Source organism: Schistocerca americana, chromosome 3 (genome assembly GCF_021461395.2).
Source record: "Schistocerca americana isolate TAMUIC-IGC-003095 chromosome 3, iqSchAmer2.1, whole genome shotgun sequence".
NCBI lineage: Eukaryota > Metazoa > Arthropoda > Insecta > Orthoptera > Acrididae > Schistocerca > Schistocerca americana.
In genome coordinates, this window is record NC_060121.1 from 574,663,861 (window position 1) to 574,690,803 (window position 26,943).

The 26,943-nt window shown below is 41.5% G+C and overlaps 1 protein-coding gene across 1 annotated transcript in view; it reads right to left on the reverse strand.

The window, feature by feature from the left end:
• Positions 1-25,927, reverse strand: part of LOC124607326 (acetylcholinesterase-like) — a 141,542-nt gene extending 115,615 nt beyond the window's left edge. Inside the window, exons 1-2 of the mRNA XM_047139627.1 lie at positions 25,794-25,927; positions 13,623-13,757 (exon numbers count right to left, since the gene is read on the reverse strand). Coding sequence (XP_046995583.1) covers positions 13,623-13,757; positions 25,794-25,856 — 198 coding nt within the window. The 5' untranslated portion in view covers positions 25,857-25,927. The remainder of the gene's footprint in view (positions 1-13,622; positions 13,758-25,793) is intronic.
• Between the last annotated feature and the right edge of the window lie 1,016 nt (positions 25,928-26,943).

Consider the following 26,943-nt stretch of genomic DNA (forward strand, 5'->3'; position numbering starts at 1 on the left):
TATCACATCCACAAGAAAACCTAAATCGGGCAAGGTAGAAGAATCTTTTTACCCATTCGCAAAGTGTACAAGTTAGGTGGGTCGACAACATATTCCTGTCATGTGACGCACATGCCGTCACCAGTGTCGTATAGAATATATCAGATGTGTTTTTCTGTGGAGGAATCGGTTGACCTATGACCTTGCGATCAAATGTTTTCGATTCCGATTGGAGAGGCACGTCCTTTCGTCTACTAATCGCACGGTTTTGCGATGCGGTCGCAAAACACAGACACTAAACTTATTACAGTGAACAGAGACGTCAATGAACGAACGGACAGATAATAACTGCAAAAATAAAGAAAGTAAAATTGTCACTCGTGGGAAGACTTGAACCAAGAACCTCTCCTTCTGCAGCTGCTCACGCTACCACGGGACCACGGCGCTCCTGAGCTCACGTTCTCCTTGTTATTGCCTATATGCCACATGGACTACTCAGTTTGTATATTTTGATTATTTTTTCACAGTTCCACACAACTTCTTCCTGTTTTCTCAGTTGATCTGTGCTCAGTTTATCAAGGCCTATCCACTGTGCCAACTTATAACTAAATCTGAGGGGGGTGCGATGGGGAGGTTCCCTTGTTAGAACAAGTGATGTGACAACTATGACCGCAGGTCTCTACATATCTGAATGAATGATAGCTTGGGGAAAACATGTTAAGCGGCTTTTAAGCAGTTCAGCAGACTAGTTACTACCTGTATGATGAAAAACATCTTCAGCCTCAGACTGGCACCTTTGATCTGACAGGCAAGCCTGTACTTGCAAGGGAATCAAACATCCTTTGTTCTAGAACTGGTACAGACGGGATGGGGGTGAACTTGCACTTTGTTCCACAATCACAGGCTTGGAACTGAAGGGGAAACAAACATCGTTTATCTCAGGGGAAAATCTGGCAAGAATGCAGGCTGGGCCAGTACACCTATCTTCAGTTCCAGTATGACACTACACCATCTCGAATTTTTTAATTTCCCATGGATTTATAACATGGATTTATCCTCAGTGACATCATATGCGTGGCAGAATTGGGCCCTTTTTTTATATCCCCCAAAATTTGAATTTCCCGCCATTTTATACAAAGGGCAATTGATCTTTGTCAGAAATCTGGCCACAGCGCATGATGTCACTGGGGGAAGGCAGACGTGGAGGGGGGGAGGGGAGCGAAATATGCTAACAATGCACTATGAACCAGACCATCCCTCGTGTACCGACTAAGATGCTATTTATATGAATGTACAAGTACTAATAGATGCCCTGAGATAGGGCCATTAAATGTAGATATTGGTATCTATGAGACAAAAATGGAGTGCAACTTTTTGAATGTGAATGGGCCACAAAGAGACAGTGTAAGAGTTTATATGCGGACTACTGCAAGTTTTATGGAAGAAATTTAGGTAGTGTTGAAAAAAAATGGTTCAAATGGCTCTGAGCACTATGGGACTCAACTGCTGAGGTCATTAGTCCCCTAGAACTTAGAACTAGTTAAACCTAACCAACCTATGGACATCACACACATCCATGCCCGAGGCAGGAGTCGAATCTGCGACCGTAGCGGTCTTGCGGTTCCAGACTGCAGCGCCTTTAACCGCACGGCCACTTCGGCCGGCGTAGTGTTGAAACTGCGTCATTTAAGTTGGGAAGAAAGTAATGATTTCGCCGCTGGATGTCATACCACAAATATACAATGGACTTAATGAAGGGATCTAGACCCTACCCACCCTGACCAACCCCCCCCCCTCCCCCCTCCCCAACTCTCTCTCTCTCTCTCAAGTGTAAGACAAGCCTAGAACAAAAATCCTTGGTACACAGTGACCGGTCTTTGCTGTTGAGTATTGTTGAAAGGGTACAGAATCACATCATCAAACTGCCGGGAAGGAGACATTATCAAATCCAGGAACAGAGGTGTCAACTGGACACTTCCACAGGATGTGGGCCGCCGATGTCAATTGTGTGACACGCATATTGCCAAGGAAAGAAAAGCTTATTAGGAATATACCTTTAATGTCTGTAATTCTTGTTGAGGGAATCGTGGGAACAACAGCGTACCCAACTCCCACTACATTCGCGCCGCCGGTCTTTGGGACATGGGGGCTGTCGCCCACCCACATCCGTCCAGTGTCTTGTGCTGCCACCAGACGCTGCTAGCATACATGAGGACGCCTTCAGTTTCGCCACGATTAGCTCAACTATTGCCTGGTAAATTGCTTAAAAGCCTCCTCTGCCAGGTGAGGTTGCAATTTTCTTTTATCTTATAGCAACACCGTTGGAAGCCGTGGTACAGTCCTGAGAAATTCGTACCGATAAAGGGCAAATTATTATTTCCATTTCACTTATGACAGCAACTTGTAAATTATATTTGGAGAGCCATGATCCAAAAGCACTTTTGTTTACAAATTCCATTTACATGCTTGTGGCTGTCGCTCTTAACAGCGTAATTTTCAAATGCCGCACTCAAGAGCATTTTAAGACATTGTGATTCCTGTTATTCCACTTGCAAATGCTGCACTGAAATACAGTATGAGGTGTCGTGATTCCTTTTATTTAGTACGCAAATCCTGAACTCAAGGGAAATTCAATATCTGTATAAAATTTCGAGCAATGTAAGTTATGGGTCTCCGTGAACAGTGGCCTTATGCCTTATATCGGACTCCAAATGTCCATTACTTTCAGTTCTCTTTGCAAAGTTATCTCGGAATTGATTGGCATGTACCTGGAATCGCCGACAGCAAGATTTCCTGTCGGTTCGAAATACACTGTCGTTGTCAAGAGGTAACATTCGTCTACATCTACATCTACATCTACATCTACATTTATACTCCGCAAGCCAAACAACGGTGTGTGGCGGAGGGCACTTTCCGTGCCACTGTCATTACCTCCCTTTCCTGTTCCAGTCGCGTATGGTTCGCGGGAAGAACGACTGTCTGAAAGCCTCCGTGGGCGCTCTAATCTCTCTAATTTTACATTCGTGATCTCCTCGGGAGGTATAAGTAGGGGGAAGCAATGTATTCAATACCTCATCAAGAAACGCACCCTCTCGAAACCTGGCGAGCAAGATACACCGCGATGCAGAGCGCCTCTCTTGCAGAGTCTGCCACCTTAGTTTGTTAAACATCTCCGTAACGCTATTACGGTTACCAAATAACCCTGTGACGAAACGCGCCGCTCTTCTTTGGATCTTCTCTATCTCCTCCGTCAACCCGATCTGGTACGGATCCCACACTGATGAGCAATACTCAAGTATAGGTCGAACGAGTGTTTTGTAAGCCACCTCCTTTGTTGCTGGACTACATTTTCTAAGGACTCTCCCAATGAATCTCAACCTGGTACCCGCCTTACCAACAATTAATTTTATATGATCATTCCACTTCAAATCGTCCCGCACGCATACTCCCAGATATTTTGCAGAAGTAACTGCTACCAGTGTTTGTTCCGCTATCATATAATCATACAATAAAGGATCCTTCTTTCTATGTGTTCGCAATACATTACATTTGTCTATGTTAAGGGTCAGTTGCCACTCCCTGCACCAAGTGCCTATCCGCTGCAGATCTTCCTGCATTTCGCTACAATTTTCCAATGCTGCAACTTCTCTGTATACTACAGCATCATCCGCGAAAAGCCGCATGGGACTTCCGACACTATCTACTAGGTCATTTGTATATATTGTGAAAAGCAATGGTCCCGTAACACTCCCCTGTGGCAAGCCAGAGGTTACTTTAACGTCTGTAGACGTCTCTCCATTGATAACAACATGCTGTGTTCTGTTTGCTAAAAACTCTTCAATCCAGCCACACAGCTGGTCTGATATTCCGTAGGCTCTTACTTTGTTTATCAGGCGACAGTGCGGAACTGTATCGAACGCCTTCCGGAAGTCAAGAAAAATAGCATCTACCTGGGAGCCTGTATCTAATATTTTCTGGGTCTCATGAACAAATAAAGCGAGTTGGGTCTCACACGATCGCTGCTTCCGGAATCCATGTTGATTCCTACATAGTAGATTCTGGGTTTCCAAAAACGACATGATACTCGAGCAAAAAACATGTTCTAAAATTCTACAACAGATCGACGTCAGAGATATAGGTCTATAGTTTTGCGCATCTGCTCGACGACCCTTCTTGAAGACTGGGACTACCTGTGCTCTTTTCCAATCATTTGGAACCTTCCGTTCCTCTAGAGACTTGCGGTACACGGCTGTTAGAAGGGGGGCAAGTTCTTTCGCGTACTCTGTGTAGAATCGAATTGGTATCCCGTCAGGTCCAGTGGACTTTCCTCTGTTGAGTGATTCCAGTTGCTTTTCTATTCCTTGGACACTTATTTCGACGTCACCCATTTTTTCGTTTGTGCGAGGATTTAGAGAAGGAACTGCAGTGCGGTCTTCCTCTGTGAAACAGCTTTGGAAAAAGGTGTTTAGTATTTCAGCTTTACGCGTGTCATCCTCTGTTTCAATTCCATCATCATCCCGGAGTGTCTGGATATGCTGTTTCGAGCCACTTACTGATTTAACGTAAGACCAGAACTTCCTAGGATTTTCTGTCAAGTCGGTACATAGAATTTTACTTTCGAATTCACTGAACGCTTCACGCATAGCCCTTCTTACGCTAACTTTGACATCGTTTAGCTTCTGTTTGTCTGAGAGGTTCTGGCTGCGTTTACACTTGGAGTGAAGCTCTCTTTGCTTTCGCAGTAGTTTCCTAACTTTGTTGTTGAACCACGGTGGGTTTTTCCCGTCCCTCACAGCTTTACTCGGCACGTACCTGTCTAAAACGCATTTTACGATTGCCTTGAATTTTTTCCATAAACACTCAACATTGTCAGTGTCGGAACAGAAATTTTCGTTTTGATCTGTTAGGTAGTCTGAAATCTGCCTTCTATTACTCTTGCTAATCAGATTAACCTTCCTCCCTTTTTTTATATTCCTACTAACTTCCATATTCAGGGATGCTGCAACGGCCTTATGATCACTGATTCCCTGTTCTGTTCACACAGAGTCGAAGAGTTCGGGTCTATTTGTTATCAGTAGGTCCAAGATGTTATCTCCACGAGTCGGTTCTCTGTTTAATTGCTCGAGTTAATTTTCGTATAGTGCACTCAGTATAATGTCACTCGATGCTCTGTCCCTACCACCCGTCCTAAACATCTGAGTGTCCCAGTCTGTATATGGTAAATTGAAATCTCCACCTAAGACTATAACATGCTGAGAAAATTTATGTGAAATGTATTCCAAATTTTCTCTCAGTTGTTCTACCACTAATGCTGCTGAGTCGGGAGGTCGGTAAAAGGAGCCAATTATTAACCTACCTCGGTTGTTGAGTGTAACCTCCACCCATAATAATTCACAGGAACTATCCACTTCTATTTCACTACAGGATAAACTACTACTAACAGCGACGAACACTCCACCACCGGTTGCATGCAATCTAACCTTTCTAAACACCGTCTGTACCTTTGTAAAAATTTCGGCAGAATTTATCTCTGGCTTCAACCAGCTTTCTGTACCTATAACAATTTCGGCTTCGGTGCTTTCTATCAGCGCTTGAAGTTCCGGTACTTTACCAACGCAGCTTCGACAGTTTACAATTACAATACCGATTGCTGCTTGGTCCCCGCATGTCCTGACTTTGCCCTGCACCCGTTGAGGCTGTTGCCCTTTCTGTACTTGCCCAAGGCCATGTAACCTAAAAAACCGCCCAGCCCACGCCACCCAACCCCTGCTACCCGTGTAGCCGCTTGTTGCGTGTAGTGGACTCCTGACCTATCCAGCGGAACCCGAAACCCCACCACCCTATGGCGCAAGTCGAGGAATCTGCAGCCCACACGGTCGCAGAACCATCTCAGCCTCTGATTCAGACCCTCCACTCGGCTCTGTACCAAAGGTCCGCAGTCAGTCCTGTCGACGATGCTGCAGATGGTGAGCTCTGCTTTCATCCCGCTAGCGAGACTGGCAGTCTTCACCAAATCAGATAGCCGCCGGAAGCCAGAGAGGATTTCCTCGGATCCATAGCGACACACATCATTGGTGCCGACATGAGCGACCACCTGCAGATGGGTGCACCCTGTACCCTTCATGGCATCCGGAAGGACCCTTTCCACATCTGGAATGACTCCCCCCGGTACGCACATGGAGCGCACATTGGTTTTTTCCCCTCTCTTGCTGCCATATCCCTAAGGGGCCCCATTACGCGCCTGACGTTGGAGCTCCAAACTACCAGTGAGCCCACCCTCTGCGACCGCCCTGATCTTGCAGACTGAGGGGCAACCTCCAGAACAGGACAAGCAGCCATGTCAGGCCGAAGATCAGTATCAGCCTGAGACAGAGCCTGAAACTGGTTCGTCAGACAAACCGGAGAGGCCTTCCGTTCAGCCCTCCGGAATGCCTTTCGTCCCCTGCCACACCTTGAGACGACCTCCCACTCTACCACAGGTGAGGGATCAGCCTCAATGCGGGCAGTATCCCGGGCAACGACAGTCGTAGTCCAATCGGGGGATGCATGGGACAAGCTGGCCGTCCCCGACAAACCCCCATCCGGAACCCCACAGTGATGCCCATTGGCAACAGCCTCAAGCTGTGTGACCGAAGCCAACACTGCCTGAAGCTGGGAGCAAAGGGATGCCAACTCAGCCTGCATCCGAACACAGCAGTTGCAGTCCCTATCCATGCTAAAAACTGTTGTGCAAAGAATGTCTGAACTAATCTACAGAGAGTGCAAACAAATCGACACAAAATTTAAACGGTTATTAAAATACAAGATTGCCTAGTAAATGCAGTAATGCTGCTACTTGCGCACTGCTGACACACTGCTCGGCGGCGGAAGGAGACTACGCGATTTTACACTATTCAGGTACTAAAACGCGATGCTACAACTCTCAAATACTATAATACGCCAGAAATTTATGAATTAGACAATGCAAGTACCAAAAACACGCAAAGAAATTAAGAATTAAACGATGTAACAAATTAGTGAGCTAGCTCTGGCACCTTTCAGTCAGGATCTTTTGACGACCCATTACATGGTTGCAGCTGATACATTATTCTTTGCAGACCCGTTGAAACACCGAAATCTATCAACTTTATAACTGGCATTTTCAGAGAGAAGTGCATACCCGACAGCTACTTTACGTCATTCTGTCTCTTTCTCCACGTTGACCCATCTCACCGGGCTGATCTCACATAACCAACTGGCACATACTCACTCACTTGACTCTCGCAACTTGCGAGACCTGTGGAGATTAACATGATCAGCTGATGGTACGGTTACACACCATCTACAGTGTTGCTAACCGAACCATGTGCTCTTATAATTTTTTTCATCGTGCTGATAATGCAGTGGTAATGAAAGGAGGAAATCATAAATTCGGATGGTTATTGGAGACTTCAACTTGCCTGTGATATGATCAGTCAGCTAGTCCTTAATCGCGAAACTTGACATCCCACCTACTATTTATACTCATGCTGCTCGCCACCAAAAAGTAAGTTTACAGCAATATATATTGTTTTAAATGTAACATTTACCATCATCATCGTCTTCAACGATATGGTCTTTTGGCCTGTTCTGCCTCAATACTTTTCACACTATTTCTGTAAGGGTTAGACATACTCTGAACATGGTCTTTTCAGTTCATTAGGTATTTTTCAATTATATTTGTAACAGCTTCAACTTTTAGTTCTTCTCTAATATCGTGATTTCTTTTATGGTCAAGCAATGAATATCCCGCTGAAAAGCGGAGGAATTTTATCTCTGATGATTCGATTTGCCATAACTGATCAGATGTTAGGGTCCAATATTCGCTACCATACAGCATCAAAGGTAACACAATTACTTTGTAGAGTTTAATTAATGGTTCTTTCCGTAAGTTATGATTTAATGTATGCTGTGTAGTTCCACAGAAATGTTTAAATCTGGCTGGTTTGAGCTCTACATTATCTGGGTTGAGACATTTAAAATTGCGTCCTGAATATTTAAATCTCTAACTTGTTCAATTATTTGCCCATCTACAATGATTTTGGCTCTTATGGACTCCAATCCTTGAAAGGCCATCACTTTTGTTTTATCTGTCAACAGCGTCATTCCATATTTAGCGGCAGTTTGACTCAGTTTTTGTACTGAAATTTGAAATTTTTCTCAAGATTCTTCTATTATAATCTGATCATCAGCAAACAGTATCGTCATGAAATTAAAATTACCACTTCTTAATGCGTTATTTAATAAAATCAATCATTTACAAACTATATCGTAAATGTAAACATTAAAGGGAGGGTGGGGGGCCTTTGCCGCCTTGTCTGACCCCTTGATTGATATCGGCAGATTCTTTCCCGTTCCTCAGAGGACGGATCCTTTTATTATTATTTTTATATAATGCTTGTGCTGGAACTCCCAACGCCTTAAGTGATTCCCATAGCATTTTACGCTTTACTTTGTCAAACGCCTTTTCGTAATCGATAAATTCGTAGTAAGTTGACAATTAAATTCCCCGTCTTTTCTTGGTTACTTGCGCCAGAATGAAAAGACAGTCCGAACATGATCTACCTTCTCTACAACCATGTTCTACCTCTAATAGTTGCGCTTCTGCTATTGGTACCAATCTCTTGTTCATAATTTAGCATACAGTTTGCTGTAGGAATTTTCTACACTTATTCCTCGGAAATTTTGGCATTGTGTTTTATCGCCTTTCTTACAAATAGGATTCATTTCACTCGTCTGGCATACGTTCGCTCAGCCAGCAAACATTCATAAAATGTTACATTTCTTTGACTATCAACCATTTTTCTGTAACTCGTTCATGTATCATTCGCAGCTCTCCGTGAACATACCTGAGAGAAACTTATCTCATTGCAAGCGAGATTTAAAGAAGAATAATAATAATAAGGCCCGGGAAAAGAATAGGCCTCCGGTATGTTCTGCCAGTCGTAAAAGGCGACGAAAAGAACAAACCACTAATAGGGCTAACCCCCCTTTTAGTGTGATTAGTTGGTTCAGGACAGAACTAATGAAGCCTCGGACCAGCACTGTCATGGTCGGGGACGACGCTTGAACCCTATGCCCGTCCACAATGGCAACGACACTGCTAGCCACACAGAAAATCATTTAAATCCAAATAGAGGTGTTTTGCAGGACATGCTTCCTGCAACCACTCTAGAAGGAAAACAAAGACAGAGGATGAGATGGTCAGATGCAGTTAACCGACACCTCATGTTCTGTTATTACCAAGCAACAAACTTAGGAACCAACACAACTGGATACAGATCACAAGTATACACAACATTTATTACCAGATACCCAGAATTAAAGTATTTAACAGAACGACGACTAGCTGATCAGATCCGTGTAATAATAAAAAATAACAGGATACCCCAGTCAGAATTAGAAAACATCAAACAACAAGTACAACAAATACTGGAACAAAATATTGTGCAATCAGAACAAGAAGATAATACAGTAATGGACTCAAACATCCAAGAGCAAACAAACAAAGAACACCACGCATCGATTAAACAATCAGAGGAAAACGAAATCTTAAGACGGCCACCAGAACAAGCACAAATAGAACATGAAATGACACACATGTTAGATATAGAAGAAAAATTTCAACTGACATATATAGAATATAAAGACACAAATACAGACATTAGACCATTCTTGCATAGACCACCAAATAACCCACAAGTCGAAACAACAATAACAACTATCAACACAATCATACACAACAAAATAAATGAAAATTCAACTATGGAAGAGTTACAACTACTGGTTTATACAGGAGCACTCATTACCCTAAATATACACACTAGGCAGAGATCAGAACAAACCAACACACAGAAGAAACCCACAAAAGCAGCATGTCAACACAGGCTACAGATCAGAATAGAAAAACTGAGAAAAGACATCGGACAGCTAACACATTTAATAAGAAATGGAATATCAGAGAAAAAACGAAAAAGGTTAGATAAAATCTCACAACAAGAAGCGATAGAGCAATTAGATTAAAAGAAGCAGAAATTACAAGCATTGGCCAAACGACTTAGAAGATACAAACAAAATTGAAAATAGAGGGAAACAAAACAAAACATTCAACACAAACCAAAAGAAATTTTGTCAGACAATAGATAACACACACATTAAAATAGACAATCCACCAAACATAACAGACATGGAACACTTCTGGAGCAACATATGGTCAAACCCGGTAGAACATCACAGGCATGCACGGTGGATACAAGCAGAAACAGACACATACAAGATGATACCACAACTGCCTGAAGTGATAATTTTGCAACATGAAGTCACCCGTGCAATTAATTCAATGCAAAATTGGAAAGCCCCTGGAAAAGATAAAATAGCAAATTTCTGGCTAAAGAAGTTCACCTCAACACATTCACATCTAACTAAATTATTTAACAGCTACATTGCAGACTCATACACATTCCCTGATACACTTACACATCGAATAACTTATCTGAAACCTAAAGATCAAGCAGACACACCAAACCCCGCAAAATATCGCCCCATAACATGCCTACCAACAATATACAAAATATTAATTTCAGTCATTACACAGTAATTAATGACACATACAACACAGAACAAAATTATAAATGAAGAACAAAAAGTCTGTTGCAAAGGAGCACGAGGATGTAAAGAGCAACTGATAATAGATGCAGAGGTGACATATCAAGCTAAAACTAAACAAAGGTCGCTACACTATGCATACATTGATTACCAAAAAGCTTTTGATAGTGTACCCCACTCATGGTTACTACAAATATTGGAAATATACAAAGTAGATCCTAAATTGATACAGTTCCTAAACATAGTAATGAAAAATTGGAAAACCACACTTAATATCCAAACAAATTAAAATACGAGGGCCGTTCAGAAAGTAACCTCCGGTTGATTTAAAAAAATACACCAAGTTAAATAAAAATATTTTAATATATACATCTTACAACTACATCTTTGCACTATTTTTCTACATAGTCTCCATAGCGATTGAGGCACTTATCGTATCTCTTCACAAGCTTTGAAATTCCTTCTGCATAAAAATCACCCGCTTGTGCCTGGAGCCAGCCTGTGACCACATCCTTGAGCTCTTCGTCGTCATCAAACCGCTGTGACCCGAGCCATTTCTTCAAATGCATGAAGAGGTGATAATCACTTGGCGCCAAGTCTGGGCTGTAAGGTGGATGGTTGATAACGTCCCACTTGAAGGACTCAAGAAGGGCCATTGTTCTGCGAGCAGAGTGAGGACGGGCGTGCACAGAACTTACGGTAACCCAATCTTGCTGTCACTATCTCGTACAAGAGAGTCTTAGAAATTTGTGGAAAACCAGTAGACAACTTCGACATTGAGAAACGTCGGTTTTCACGAACTTTTGCATCAACTGTCTGAACGAGTTCGTCAGTCACCAATGATGGTCTACCACTCCTCTCTTCATCATGAACGTTTTCTCGTCCACTTTTAAATAAACGTACCCATTCACGGACAACTCCTTCACTCATAACTCTTGGTCCATACATGGCACAAAGCTCACGATGAATAGCTGCTGCAGAATATCCTTTGGCTGTAAAAAACCTTATGACAGCATGCACTTCACATTTGGCAGGGTTTTCTATTGCAGCACACATTTCAAACTGCCACAAAAACTAAACTAGCGCAGGTACGACGTTCACTCGACCACGGCTTGATGCCGACTGACCTGTTGAGTGCGTGAACGCACAGATGGCGTCGCTACTCCCCCCACAACCCGCACTGTGACCAATCGGAGGTTACTTTCTGAACCGCCCTCGTAATATCACATCACAGCCAATACAGATTAAGCGTGGAATATACCAAGGAGACTCATTAAGTCCTTTCTGGTTCTGCCTTGCTCTGAACCCACTATCCAACAAGCTAAATAATACAAATTATGGATACTATATTACTGGAACATACCAACACAAAATCACACATTTGCTATACATGGATGATCTGAAACTACTGGCACCAACAAATCAACAACTCAACCAATTACTAAAGATAACAGAAGTATTCAGCAATGATATAAATATGGCTTTTGGAACAGATAAATGTAAGAAAAGTAGCGTAGTCAAGGGAAAACACACTAAACAAGAAGATTACGTATTGGATAACCACAGAGACTGCATAGAAGCGATGGAAAAAACAGATGCCTATAAATATCTAGGATACAGACAAAAAATAGGAATAGATAATACAAATATTAAAGAAGAACTAAAAGAAAAATATAGACAAAGATTAACAAAAATACTGAAAACAGAATTGACAGCAAGAAACAAGACAAAAGCTATAAATACCTATGCTATACCAATATTGACCTACTCATTTGGAGTAGTGAAATGGAGTAACACAGACCTAGAAGCACTCAATCCACTTACACCATCATAATGCCACAAATATTGAATACATCACATACGTTCAGCAACAGAAAGATTCACATGAAGCAGAAAGGAAGGAGGAAGGGGATATATCGACATCAAAAACCTTCGTTATGGACAGGTAGACAATTTAAGAAAATTCTTTATAGAACGGGCAGTAACTAGCAAAATACACAAAGGAATCACTCATATAAATACATCGGCTACACCATTGCAATTTCATAACCACTTCTACAACCCTTTAGATCACATAACATCAACAGATACGAAGTAAGTAAATTGGATAAAGAAAACACTACATGGTAAGCAACCGTATCATCTAACATAGCCACACATCGATTAAGACGCATTCAACACATGGCTAAGAAAAGGCAATATACACAGTGAGACGGAAGGATTCATGATTGCAATACAGGATCAAACAATAAACGCCAGATATTACAGCAGGCATATTATTAAAGATCCCAATACCACAACAGATAAATGCAGACTTTGCAAACAACAAATAGAAACAGTAGATCACATCACAAGCGGATGTACAATACCAGCAAATACAGAGTACCGCAGAAGACATGACAATGTAGCAAAAATAATACATCAACAACTTTCCATAGAACATAAACTAATAAAACAACACGTTCCCACATACAAGTATGCACCACAAAATATACTGGATAACGATGAATACAAATTAAACTGGAACAGAACCATTATAACAGATAAAACAACTCCACGTAACAAACCTGACATCATACTCACCAATAAAAAGAAGAAATTAACACAACTAATCGAAATATCCATACCCAATACAACAAATATACAGAAGAAAACAGAAGAAAGAATTGAAAAATACATCCAACAGGCTGAGGAAGTCAAGGACATGTGGCATCAGGATAAAGTTGACATTATACCAATTATACTATCAGCTACAGGATTCATACCACACAATATCCACCAGCACATCAACGCAATACAGCTACATCCAAACGTACATATACAACTACAGAAATCTGTAGTTATTGATACATGTTCAATTACCCGAAAGTTCCTAAATGCAATGTAACATAAAGCGTACAGTTAAAAGGAAGTCACACTTGATCAAGGTCCGCGTCACTTTCCATTTTTAACCAGGCGTAACGTCTGAGACAGGAAAGAGAAATAATAATGAAACAAGAGCCGTGCCTATGGCCACTCACCTCGAAGCGTAGGTCGCCAACCGGCGGCTCGGCGTACGGAATGCCCAGGAAGGCGGAGTACGTCGTGTTGTAGGCGCTCGTGGCTGTGCTGCCTCTCAGTACGCCCTCCCGCACGGCCACCAGCACCTCGTCACACTGTCGGAGCGTTGTTACATTTGAGTAAGCGAACGTCACAAAAAATTCGAAATACAAAATCTTAAATCTGTTTATGTTTTAAATATGAAAACTGTTTGGTTGAGCCGTCCGGGGTGGCCGAGCGGTTCTAGGCGCTACAGTCTGGAACCGCGCGACCGCTACGGTCGCAGGTTCGAATCCTCCCTCGGACGTGGATGTGTGTGATGTCTTTAGGTCAGTTAGGTTTAAGCGGTTCTAAGTTCTAGGGGACTGATGACCTCAGCAGTTAAGTTCCATAGTGCTCAGAGCCATTTGAATCATTTTTTTTTGTTTGGTTGATGACCAATTCTCCGCAGTATCTAGATAAATATTTACTTGTAAACAAAAAGCCTTATTTATAACATGTCAGTACGAGAAATGTGATTAGTTTGTTGAACACCATGTTTCCTCTACTGGCTTATTACACTGACGGAAAAATACAGCAATCTCAAAAAATAATCAATGTAGATTAATAAAATTTCGGGAATACATTTGTCTAGGTAACATATTTAAGTGATACAACACTGCTAGAAAACAGGTTAATTTAAGCGCTAGATAAGCCATTCGAAAATAGAAACGCTGTTACATTAGTTCAAATGGTTCAAATGGCTTTGAGCACTATGGGACTTAACATCTGTGGTCATCAGTCCCCTAGAACTTAGAACTACTTAAACCTAACTAACCTAAGGACATCACACACATCCATGCCCGAGGCAGGATTCGAAACTGTGACCGTAGCAGTCGCGCGGTTCCGGACTGAGCGCCTTAACCGCGAGACTACCGCGGCCGGCAGGTACATTAGTAATCGGTGTAACAGACAGAACGTTGAATGCAAGCATGCACCCGTGCTTGCCTTGAGTTGTACAGGTGCCAGATGTCAGTTTGTAGGTTGGAGTTCCATGCCAGTTGCACTTGGTCGGTAAATACTGGGACGGTTAATGCTGGTCTTGGGTGACGCTGGAGTTGTCGGCAAATGATGTCAAATACGTGAGCGACTAGAGACAGATCCGTTGATCGAGCAGGCCAAGGCAACATTCCGACACTCTGTAGAGCAGCTTGGGTTACAACAGCGGTATGTGGGCGAGCGTTATCCAGCGGGAAAATCTCCCACTGGACGATGTCCATGAATGGCAGCACAACAGGCCGAATTGCCAGGCTGACGTACGGTTTTGCAGTCAGAGTTCGTGGTATAACTGCGAGTGTGTTCCTGCTGTCATAGGAAATCACTCCCCAGACCATAACTCCAGGTGTAGGTCGAGCGTCTCTAGCACGCACACAGATTGGTTATAGGCCCTCAGGTGACCTCCTCCTAACCGACACATGGCTATCGCTGGCACCGAGGCTGAACCAACTTTCATTAGAAAACACAACAGACCTCCACCATCACCTCCAATGAGCTCTCGCTTGACACCACTGAAATCGCAAATGGTGGTGGTTCAGGGGCAGTGGAATGCACACTAAGAGGCGTCTGGCTTGGAAGTGTCTTTGAAATAACCTATTTGTAACAGTTTGTTGCGACTGTGGTGCCCTTCTCTCTTGGTAGTGCCACATGGCCATCCGGAGACCGGTCTTCTTGCGACCGTGCATTTTCATGACCATCGCTGCCAGTACGTATTTACAATGGCTAAATTCCTGCTAAGTCTCCCTGTATTATCGCAGAAGGAACACTCAGGTTCTCGCAGCCTTATTACACGACCTCGTTCCAACTCAGTGAGATGTTAGTAAAGGGGTTTTTGTCCCTTATAAATTTTCTTGACCAACCGACTCATCTCGTCCACTCTCAAACGTAACTAACACTAACGACCGTAACAGCGTGTATTTAAAGCAAACCTGATTTACATCCTCAGAATGGCACGAACTGACATCATCTTTCATATGTAGGAACATGGCTACCCGCATCGTTTATGTTACGCAATACCGTCTTCGCCAGGGAAGATAAAGGATCCCACGTTCGAGTCCCGGTCCAACAACAGTTTTAATCTGCTACGAAGTTTCATACCTGTTGATGTTGGATTGCTGACCGCGGTGACCGAGCGGTTCTAGGCGCTTCAGTCCACAACCGCGCGACTGCTCCGGTCGCAGGTTCGAATCCTGCCTCGGGCATGGATGTGTGTTATGTCCTTGGTTAGTTAGGTTTAAGTAGTTCTAAGTTCAAGGGGACTGGCGACCTCAGATAGTGCTCAGAGCCATTTGAACCATTTTTTTATGTTGGATTACAGCACCGTAAATGCATTGAATGATTATATCCGTAATCTTGAACTTCCATGACGCAGTAGTCACTATCGATAGCATTCGCAGTTAAGAGTCAACATTAACAATGTAAATCAGAACTTCTTCAGTGATTTTTATTCAGCAAATTTATATCTTGACCATTATTTATTTATTTATTTACTGGTATTTCGGTGTCAGTTTACCTGTAGAATATCTTTTGCTATAGTAAATACTATAACGAGATTGCATCAGTCGTAGGGAGCACGGTACAGTCTCTAAAAGAGTTATACACACAATGTTCCAACCTCCATGACATATCTTCCCCTTTGCATGGTCATTACGTCTTTCGCTGTGCAACTTTTGTCAACTGTTTACTCTTTACAGGCTTTCATTAGCACTTTAGAATTGCCGTAAATAATACAAAACATTAACGGCAGGAAATTTTATGTATCATTGCTTGCAATTAGTATAAGCACTATTCCGTATTTTGATTTCCACTTATCAGTGAATCTCTGCCGTTTCATCCTTACGATGTCTATTTTGATCATTTTGAGTAGCTACTGAGGATAAATTACTTGAATTAAGGCACTCCTTTTAGAATAGCTGCTGATAAATTGAAATGAAACTGCAGAATATCTCTCTATGTTATGTTTTCAAATGCAAAGCCATTGGTCGTCTCCATAAATTTATACTATAGACATTAATTACAATTAACTGGTGAATATATTGCAAAGCCGACGTTAGGATACTTAGTCTGTTCAGTATGTGACATGTGAGATTTATTTATGCTCACATTCCTTACTTCTGAGCGAAAGACTTGATAGGCAATCTTTGGTCCTTACAAAATTCAGTGAGATAGTAAATTAGCGAGTGAACATACTGCAGCGACCAGGGATAAAAAGGACCGCTACGGTGTTGAGCTGGTGGAGTGGCGGAGTGGTGAGGTGGTTGTGTTAGCCAGTGATGGCTAGGAAACCTCAGCTGTAAAGTAAATCATCTTTACTGAGTTTCGCACTACAAGAGCGCCGGCCACGGCGTGCCACACTTCACGCGGGCGACGTGTAGGGGCCGCGCGCGGGCCATGGCTCGGCTTGTCTGGAGCGACATTTCATTTACTACTGCGGTGCTGCATTTTTCGGTCGGCACAACTATCGTCAGTTCGACAGAATCGTGGTCTCGATCTGTTTTCCCTTCGCTACTTGTTCGTGGCGTGAAGGACTTTGACAAGTCCCGTGGCTGTTTGCACAAAAAGGGGTAGTCTAGCGATCTATCATCACAACCCTTTAAAAATGAATGGGAATGACAGATTAGACAGACGAGTATTCTCAGTATACATTGAGCAGTCACATAAGCGACACGTACTGGAAATTTGTTGTGAAACGATATTACAATACCATGCACAAATAATTGAAAGATTTAGCTGCTAATGAAAGAGCAACAAATTACAACGATAGATAGGATTCACTGTTCTATACAAGAGGTACTTCGTGCTAGACTTTGCAGGCATTCAGCACGAGAAGTAATTAGTGCTACAAATAGTAAAATTTCTAAAGCCGCACGCAATATTATTTCGTTGGAATAAAACCAAAACTATGGGGACTTTATATATTGGTGCAAAGTAGCTTGGTTAAGACAAGGAGCAAGCCTGGAACGATGTTTCAATTTAAAACTCACTATTGTTGAATTTACGACGAAAAAAGTTGTTCTGGTACGACAATTATAGCACCCAGAATGCATTGTATGCGTCGTATTTTAAGTGCACTAGACTGAACTCTGTCCACAGTAAAACATTGCAACGTGAGAAACAACTTCTTTCCGATCTGATGGGGAAATGTTTTTAAAAAATCACTTTATAGAAGGGACACTTTCTGAGAAACCAAGGTCAGTTCCCCAAGCTCACTGCCATTAAAGAAAACGCGAGGTTTGAAGAATTCATTGTGGTCTTGAAAGAATTACAGGGATCGTTTGCTAATCTTTTTGAGAACACTGCCAATGTCATATCTATTTTTGAACGGCAATCTAGACGGTTTGCCCTTTCAGTTGAAAGTGCTCCTGTACACGAGCAGATGTAACTGATTGATCTGCAAGGTAATTCCGCTTTAATGACAAATCCGTTTACGTTAAAACTTTGTATGATGTCTACATTGCTGTCCTCAAGTAGAATTTCCTCGCCTCCATAATTAGGTTGCAAAAGTGCTACAATACATCCACATATCTGTGTGAAAGACTTTTCCTCAATTTTAAAACCAAATAAAGTCACGATTATGTGGCAACCTGAGTTCTAAAAATCTGTGAAATTGTCTGCGTCTCTCCATACTCCGTCAGTTTGTAGCAGATAAAAATTATATTATCTCTTACAATCAAACAATGCTGAAAATGTGTTTGCGATCTGTGTTGTTGAGAAATGTCACGTATAAAATCAAGTAATATGCAGTGTGACTGCGCTGCCATTTAAATGTGATGCTTTCGCAGTTTCCCCCTGTCCCCTCTCCTTCCGCTCAGACAGCGTAGTGTGGCGGTGGGGGAGTGTGCAGTGAGGCTGAGCGCTATGGCACTCTTGGCAGAGTGCCGTTCACGAGCCGAAATCTAGACCGGCCCTGCACTCAATGATGGAAGTGCTGCAGGCGCTGGGTCTGCTGGCTATGCCGTCAGCAGCGGAAGACCGGTGACGTGTGACGTATGCGACGTGCGTTGCTAGCTCTGGTTGCTTCACACAGCAACCATGTTCCGGGTATCACTATGTGTCCATGAGCAAGAAGTGCGGGCGACGCGAACATCTGCCAGGGTTCTTGCAGGGGTCCACCCTGGTCGCCAACTACTGCCCTCTAAGGCAGAAGTTAGGCTGCTACTGTAAAACATGGAAATGGCTCATCTGTTGTACTGCTCCAGTTTTTATGGTTGGGTACTTCGGTGTCGGTTATAAGAGATGTTTTTATTTTTTACTATTAACTGAGTAAAAAACGAAACATCAATTAGCTGTAGCAGCAGTGCAAAGTTTATCGTTTTTAAATACACCTTTTTTACAGAACATATAAATTTTATTCGTAAAATTTCCATTGCTTCGAAATGTTGCGTTATTACAGAAAATAGGAAAAGCGAATAACAATGTCAACAGAAGAGAGCAGTAGAACTGGTACAGCAGTGGTGAGACAATAATATACCTGTTACCAGGTGGCGCAGCCTGTAAGATGGCACGCTTGCGCATGCGATTTGCAAGACTTACCCCCATCTCGTCTGTATAGTAGTTTCTCGCTGCTGTCGTCGGACACCAGCTGTGTTACAGAATGGCACCATCCCTAGTCTGGGAGTAATTTTATGAAGTATGGTACCAATGAAGTACAACGCTCTGTTTGCTTTAAAAGGTTAAAAACTGGAGGAGCCACAACCAACCTGTGGCAATATATAAGGAGAAAATGTAAAACGTAACAAAAATTCATTCACTGTTTGCAACGAAAATAGCAGCTGATCTGCTGCCTATGTCTACATAGTATGCGTTTTTCAGCTTGTACGCTATGGAATCAGAGAAATTAACACCAAAAATAGCAGTTCAATCTCAGTTTTTTCCCTTCAGTAGTGTCTTCGTAATTTCCAAATAGCAGTATGGTTCTTGACTACAGTTTAAAATATTAGAATCAGTATGAGAATACTAGTAACTTTTTTGTAGTAGGTATCTACTTATCACTCTCAGAGAAAAACAGTGAAGGTTGGACGCTCTAAATTATCTTTTACTTGTCCGTTTATTTTAATATTATGATTTTACGTATCTTGAAACTGATGTATTCAAAAGTTTTCAATCTTTGTTCGATTTCTATGTTCATTTATTATAAAAAACAGAAAATGGCTTATTTCATAAAGCAGTTATTTCGAGCAGTTTTAGTAGTTCAGTTAAACTGGAGTTGAAATAAATCAATATAACTGAAAAACGGTTGCTTCAGCAATAACCACCATCTCTAGAATAACATGGTCGAGACTTTCATGGCCCCGGCGTCGCGAAGGGTGCTGCTAGATTGCTCATAACTGTGCTACACTCAATGGGAGTTTTTAGTGGTTAATGGCATGTTTGTTGTGCCAATATGATGCTTCTAGGCACGTACAGATCAACACCTTCGTGGTCCAACAGTGTGGAAAATCCCCTCAGGCCTGCTCGCAGTTGCACGCTTTTATGCGACATTGCCAAAATTCCATCGCTGTTCATTCTGTACAGGTTTGCAGGCTTTAGCTTGTTAGAATATTTGTTTGTTCTGAATCTCCTAACAACAACTATGAGGCAATTTCTGTAGCTGGAATCGACATTACTGCTCTGTTGTAGCTACATATTGATCGCTTTGGTGTAAATCATGTGGTGATACAATGAGATACTAAATTTTATAAACCTTCTGTATGCCTATCTTTATACTTCAAAATACACTATTTTCTGGACTAGAACTGTAGTCTGAGACCTTCACTTTTCGATGGCATGTGTTCTTCCGAGTATCTGAGCACGATTTATGACACGCTCTCAAAGGAAAAGTCCCAGGTTCCAAGCCCGGGTCTAGTACGCAGTTTTAATCTGCCAGAAACTTTCAAATCAGAGTACCGTCCACTGCAGAATGAATATTCATTCTCGTACATAATTACATGTTATTGGTGTCTCTCACTTAAGGGGAGTACGTATGGCGTAATTGGTCAAAAAGGGACATTTTCGGATTATTATCTCTTATTAATATTTGATCTCTCCTGAATAATGTGATGCATTATTTGTCGAAAAATTCCAATTGGAAGTGTAGTTTTTATCATTTCAAAGTTAACAGTGTGTGTGTAAAATTATCCGGTCGTTCTGCACTGACTTGCTTAACTATCATTACCTCTTGAACTATTCAATCTAGAAGGCTGTGGTTTGCAGCTATTTATTCCTTGAAATCATGTTAATGTTCGTGTTAAGAGGTTGGATGCACAGTGTAAACAGAAATGGCGGTATAGCACATGCATTTTGTTTATTTATTTTGTGGGTGTCGTGTTTCATAAGTTTTGAGCTGAAAACATAGTGGTTTGGTGTGTTGATATACGCTCTTATACCTCTTTTCAACATGACGAAAAGAAACGGTTGTTTTAAGAAGTGACTTTTCCATGGGAATCAGTATATCACAAAACCTGAATCCAGTGTTGATCCTGAAATAGATTTTTCACAGACCCGTGATAAGAACACGCCTACTAGTGCTTCGAAGAGGAAACTTGGAGACCATGAGGATTTATTTATTGAAAAATGTCAAAATACTTTAGGTTATGTTCTTTTAGATTTCAGTGTGTTAGGACAAGTTTTGCAAGATGCTGTATCATGTAAGGTTGGTGGTGGGCAAATTAGCATCTCTGAGGACTGGACTAGGCTGGACTGGCTAACAAACTTGATATTCAGTGCGAAGTTTGCAGGCTCTCGACATCATTTTGGACTTCTGAAAAGTGCAAGAATGACTTGTTTGAGAGCAATGTTAGATTCCTGCATGGAATGAGGTGCATTGGGAAAGGATTGACTGCAGCTGAAGTATTACGTGCAACGCTGAACTTGCCAAACCCACCAACCAGATCCAGTAAGTATACAGAAGCAGTTGGTGAATGTGTCAAATCTGTTGCTGTTGCTTCTATGAAAGCTGCTGCCAAAGAAGCAGTATAATTACACAACAGACTTATCTGTGGAAGTTGATGGCACATTGCAGAAGAGAGGTCACACATCAAAAAAATTCAGTTGCAACTGTCACTAGTGTTGACACAGGTAAAGTTTTAGACACTGAAGTGCTAACTAAATACTGTCATCAGTGTAAATCAGTTGATGAAACAAATGAAAGCCATAAAACAAATGGTGCTAAGAATTATGAGGGAACTAGTGGGGGTATGGAGGCTACTGCAGTTGTTTCTATGTTCAGACGTTCACAACAGGAGAGAGATGTGTGTTACACTGAGTACTTGGGGGATGGTGATTCAAAAGCTTACAAATCAGCAGTGGAAAGCCAACCTTATGGTAATAACAGATTGTTAAGATTGAATGTGTGGTCCACCTTCAAAAACGGATGGGAACACGTCTCCAAAAACTGAAGCAGACAAAAGGAAAGGAGAAGTTATCAGATGGAAGGCCTCTAAATGGTAAACGAAGACTTATAGACAAAAACATTGATTAACTCAAGCATTATTATGGAATGGCAATAAGAAAGAATAGACATGATCTACAAGGGATAAAACGAGCAGTGTGGGCTACATTCTTCCACAAATCTTCCGCTGATGATACACCTATACATGGTCTTTGTCCCCCTAGTGCAGATTCATGGTGCAAGTACCGCAAAGCTCAGGCAGCGGATAGCGAGGAACAATTTAGGCACAAAAATATCATACCATCTTCAGTGATGGAAGCTATTAAACCAATATATAGAGAATTAGCTGATCCAAAACTTCTTTCTAAATGTCTCCATGGTCGAACACAAAGCCCGAATGAGTCTTTCAATAATGTAATTTGGACCCGCATACCAAAAAATGTTAGCACTGAATAGGGGATCATGGAGGAATTTTATAAGGGGGACTATGCTCCAGACTGAACGCTGAAAGGCATAATCAGTCTTAAATGATGATGATGATGATGATGATGATACCAAAAAATGTCTTTGTTGGCAGGAAAACTCTATGGTTGGTTGTTTGTGATGCTCCGATAACGTTTAATGATGGTATAAAGGGACGAATTGGGATACTCGAGGAACTTGGTTTCACTCCAGGTGCCAACACACTGCAAGCCTTTCAGCGAATGGATCGACTTAGGATCATGAAAGCCCAGCGTGCAGCAGAGAAAATGACTAAAGAAGCAAGAGGCAGGAAAAGAAGGAAGCTTCTAGGCTTGCAGGATAGTCAAGAACAGGATCCAGATAATGCTGATTATGGGCCTGGCTGTTTCTAGAAGCTGGCATGCCTCCATGTGCAAGTTAATATTAAATAAAATGTTTGAACTTGATTTGCCAGAAATTGCATTTTTAAAATTATTTGACTCATTATCTCAGGAACTATTACAGATACATATCTCTAATTTCCACTATGTTACCGCTTAATATACTGCAGCTACTGAACCTCCCAAAACATCTCTACCTCTAACGGTTTTTTACTTACGGAAGAAAAAGTGGACTTTTAAATGAAAATATTGAACAACATTTTTAAAAAATTAGAACTAGCTAACTATTTCTCTGTACATTTTGATTCTGGTTCAGTAATCAGAAAAGGAGTGATACTATACATCCCAAAAATTTCAGGTCTCTGTCACAGGTTCTGAGATAATGGGTCATCAATATTGCAAATTTAACACTGTGGGTATAGGACATATGTACTCCCCTTAAGTAAGTGGACGATGAACGGAATAACGGGTTCCCTTACACACTTAGTTCGTTACCTTTCTGTAATCTCAAAAACATTTTAATATTTTACGTTACCTGGGTTTATAACAATATATTTGTTTTCCTTCCCTATAATTCAGTGATGTTATGATTTACAAAAGCGTGCGACTTCATTCATAGAGTCAAAATCCTTAGGAAAATTAAACCACTGGAGAATATTTATCGTCTTCCTATTTTTTATTTGCTAGATGATGGTAATTTATCAAAGAATGAATCTTAATTATGTACAATGGGAGACAAGCGTATTCGCAGATGCATCTCTGCCTGAGGCGGAGACGTACGTACTTTTTTCTGTACTTTGCCACACATGTGGCTTATGGTAAGTATTAAATTATCCTTCGTCTACGTGATATATTATTTAGTCTTTCCACTTAACGCTGGCATTTCGTAGCCCTTAGTGGAACACCATTGGTTAGTATGGTCAACAAAAGTGCTCAATAATTTTTCGTTCAAACCGAACACAACAGCACTCTAAGTTTGTATTTGAACAGAACTGTACTACATAATCCTGCATACTTCAGAATTGAAATATTTTAGTTATCTGGTTGTTGGTAGCAAGGTAAAGTCTTCTCGAAATGGTTACGCTCCAGTACATTGGAAATATTCACAACAGCACTTCATGTGGACAAAAGTATATTGATGCCGACTACTTCTCTTTCTGAAAATCTCCGCATTTGCCAATAACATGTAGGGCTCAGTTTCATTACCACCACACCGTTACACTTTGGGAAGGCTTCCAGTAATCCTTGGCACACTAAAACAAAAATTTGTTTCCATCATTCCTGAAATATTGTTAACACATGTTGCCATCGTTTTTATTCAGATGATCTGCCACGCTGTTCACACTCTCGTTCAAGTTGGGGCTTCAAGCAGTACAGGTTAGCAAATCTTAATGATTTTCTTCAAAATACAAGACAATAACATGGCTGCGAGATATGCCATGCTCTTATACGAAAGGTCTGCATTATGGTTTATTAATCCATTTTAAAGACATTTACATTTGGTTTGCAGTCAACAAAAGACGGGATCCATGTCCAGATCAAGCAGAAGAGCCGCAGTTCATCATAGCATCTCTGCAGTAATTCGTTATCGCGCTCGCGGACTCAGGTATGCATGACTTACTAGACATCTGCCGGGTTCACTCACCCATCTATCACGTTAGGTATGTATTGTAACTCGTCACTAAGTAGATCAACTTTCAGCTGCTCCAACATTGGACTCCAATCGGTATTGTGTAAAAACAGCTGAAGCTTTCCAAATAAAACTAACATTTTTAACATCTACATCTTTAGCTATATATTTATTTATTTCTCAATAGTCACCATGACAACGAACACATTTCCACCGACGAGAGACCATTTTACTGATATCATCACTGCAGAATATTTGATTTTGTTGATGAAGCTACAACCTTACCTGTGCTTGTACCTCTTCATCACTGCTGAAGTGAAGTCCACAAAGGTGTTCCTCGAAACAGATGAAAATCGGATGCGGCCAAGTCGGGACCCTATGGATAATCGACTACACTAAACCCAAGGCAACGGACTGTTGCAGATGTCGCAATCCTCGTATGCGATCCGGTATTGTCATGCTGAAGGAGGGGGTGTTCATGTGAGGACGAAGTGTCCGAACTCGAAATTCGATTACAGCACTCTATTTCTCACGCATCGACATGGTTACATTATACTACGCCATGTTACACGCTGCAGTTCTGAGTCCTCTAGCGGCAGATGACTGTAAATGCGTAGACATGAAAAATAAAGATTTTTCTGTGGCTTTCGTAAATCCATTCAGCTAAATTCGGGATGGATCTTTGGTAAGAAACACATTGAATTTCTTCGGCATATTTATCCATTTCGACCCCGTGATCAGTCCCTAATTACTTTGTTATAGCCAGGACGCTGAAGCCTAGTGCTCCTTCTTCCTTTACATTTCTTCGTACGTAAATAAGAGCGTTGCTTTTGCCCACTCCAAGCGGCATTGAGCATAACACCTCATGGTCTGCCAAGCAGTGCAACCGTTAACCGGAGTTTTATTGTTTTTCTATACCGACATTCGTACGTGAGCTGCGCTGGAAGGCAGGTGGTTTGGGGTTTCTCTCGCAAACTTTTTCAGTCTGCCAGGTAAGTTATTTGGTTTAATGATGTAGTCTTCACAAATTATAGCTAAAAATGGAGATGGTCGCAATTTAAGCCTGTCAGATAAAATGCTGAGATGCTCAGCCGTGTAAGGACCAAACAATCATGTCAATCACACAATTATGTCCATTAACTGATTCTGGCAAAAGAAACATGACTGCAGTATCTGCGGATCTTGACGTCAAATAGAGTAAGTTCAGTGGTATGTCTGGAGAGCTACAAAAACATACTGTATATGAAACACTGGTTGTAGGTATCGCAGTACTCACCTTTACCGAGGTTGCCACCCACAACAGAATATGTAAAAGCCGGATTGTCTGTATGCTCCACATTCTTCTGCGGCTGATCTACACCGTAACATCGGTCAGTAATTCTACAACAGATAGGCACGTCTGTACGACGGTTGAGTGAGGAATGTATTGGGTAGGGAGAGAGGGAGAAGAGAGATCGGAAGATAACATTCATTTCGCTCTCCTGCAGTAATAGATTGTCAGACTTTAATTACGTGATTACTTTGTGAAAAGTTTCATGTCGAGAACAGGTGACAGGAGATATCGATAAGCTATTTACAGTCCACTGATAATAAGATGTTCAGCGGTAGGAGTATTAGCTCGCCTTTATGCCATACAACGAGGTGAAAACAGTGAAATCCATACTGCAAAGACAAAATATGTCAGGCGAAACCGTTGCAGTAAGGAACTGTAGGAATCAGAATGTGATAACACACAGCAACACACTAGATGTGTTTGCTTCGGTTCATAAAAAGTATCCATTGCACAAGTAAGCATCTTACAATCTCTCTACGTGAGACTACCATATGTTTGTACGTCAAAGCTGAATTTTGCTGGTTTTTCACATACGACTTTTTTTAGCTTTTGTTGTGGTCTTTTACACTAAACATGTGCAAAAGGTTCCGAACTTTCTATGTTCTATTTGAACAATTCTTCGTAGATATGCACAGACACTTTAGCACATTTTTGTACTTCTGATACCGCACTGACTATATTCGTTGTTTAAACAGTCAATAAATATTCTTTACAGTTTACATACATGTAAACCCATCGTTAGCAATACTTAGATGAGTATCATGTCAATATTTATTACATGTGAAATGTAACGGTTGACATTGAGTATCCTCAGTATTTTATCTACATTTCATTGCGGTAACGAAGCTGCTGCCTGTGGCTTTAGGAATAGCCTCTTGGTCCTGCGTCTTTCACAGTTTTGCAGTAGGACTATTTGATACTGCAATTTTATAAATGTTAAATTATGGCTTAACTGTTATTCCTGAGATATAACAGTGTCAGTGTGAGGTTTTTATTACTGTATAAGTTCTTACAAACATGAACATAAACCTAGTAAGGTAGCGATTTTTGCTGATTTGGTTTTCAGTTGGAAGACTGGTTTGATGCAGACGTC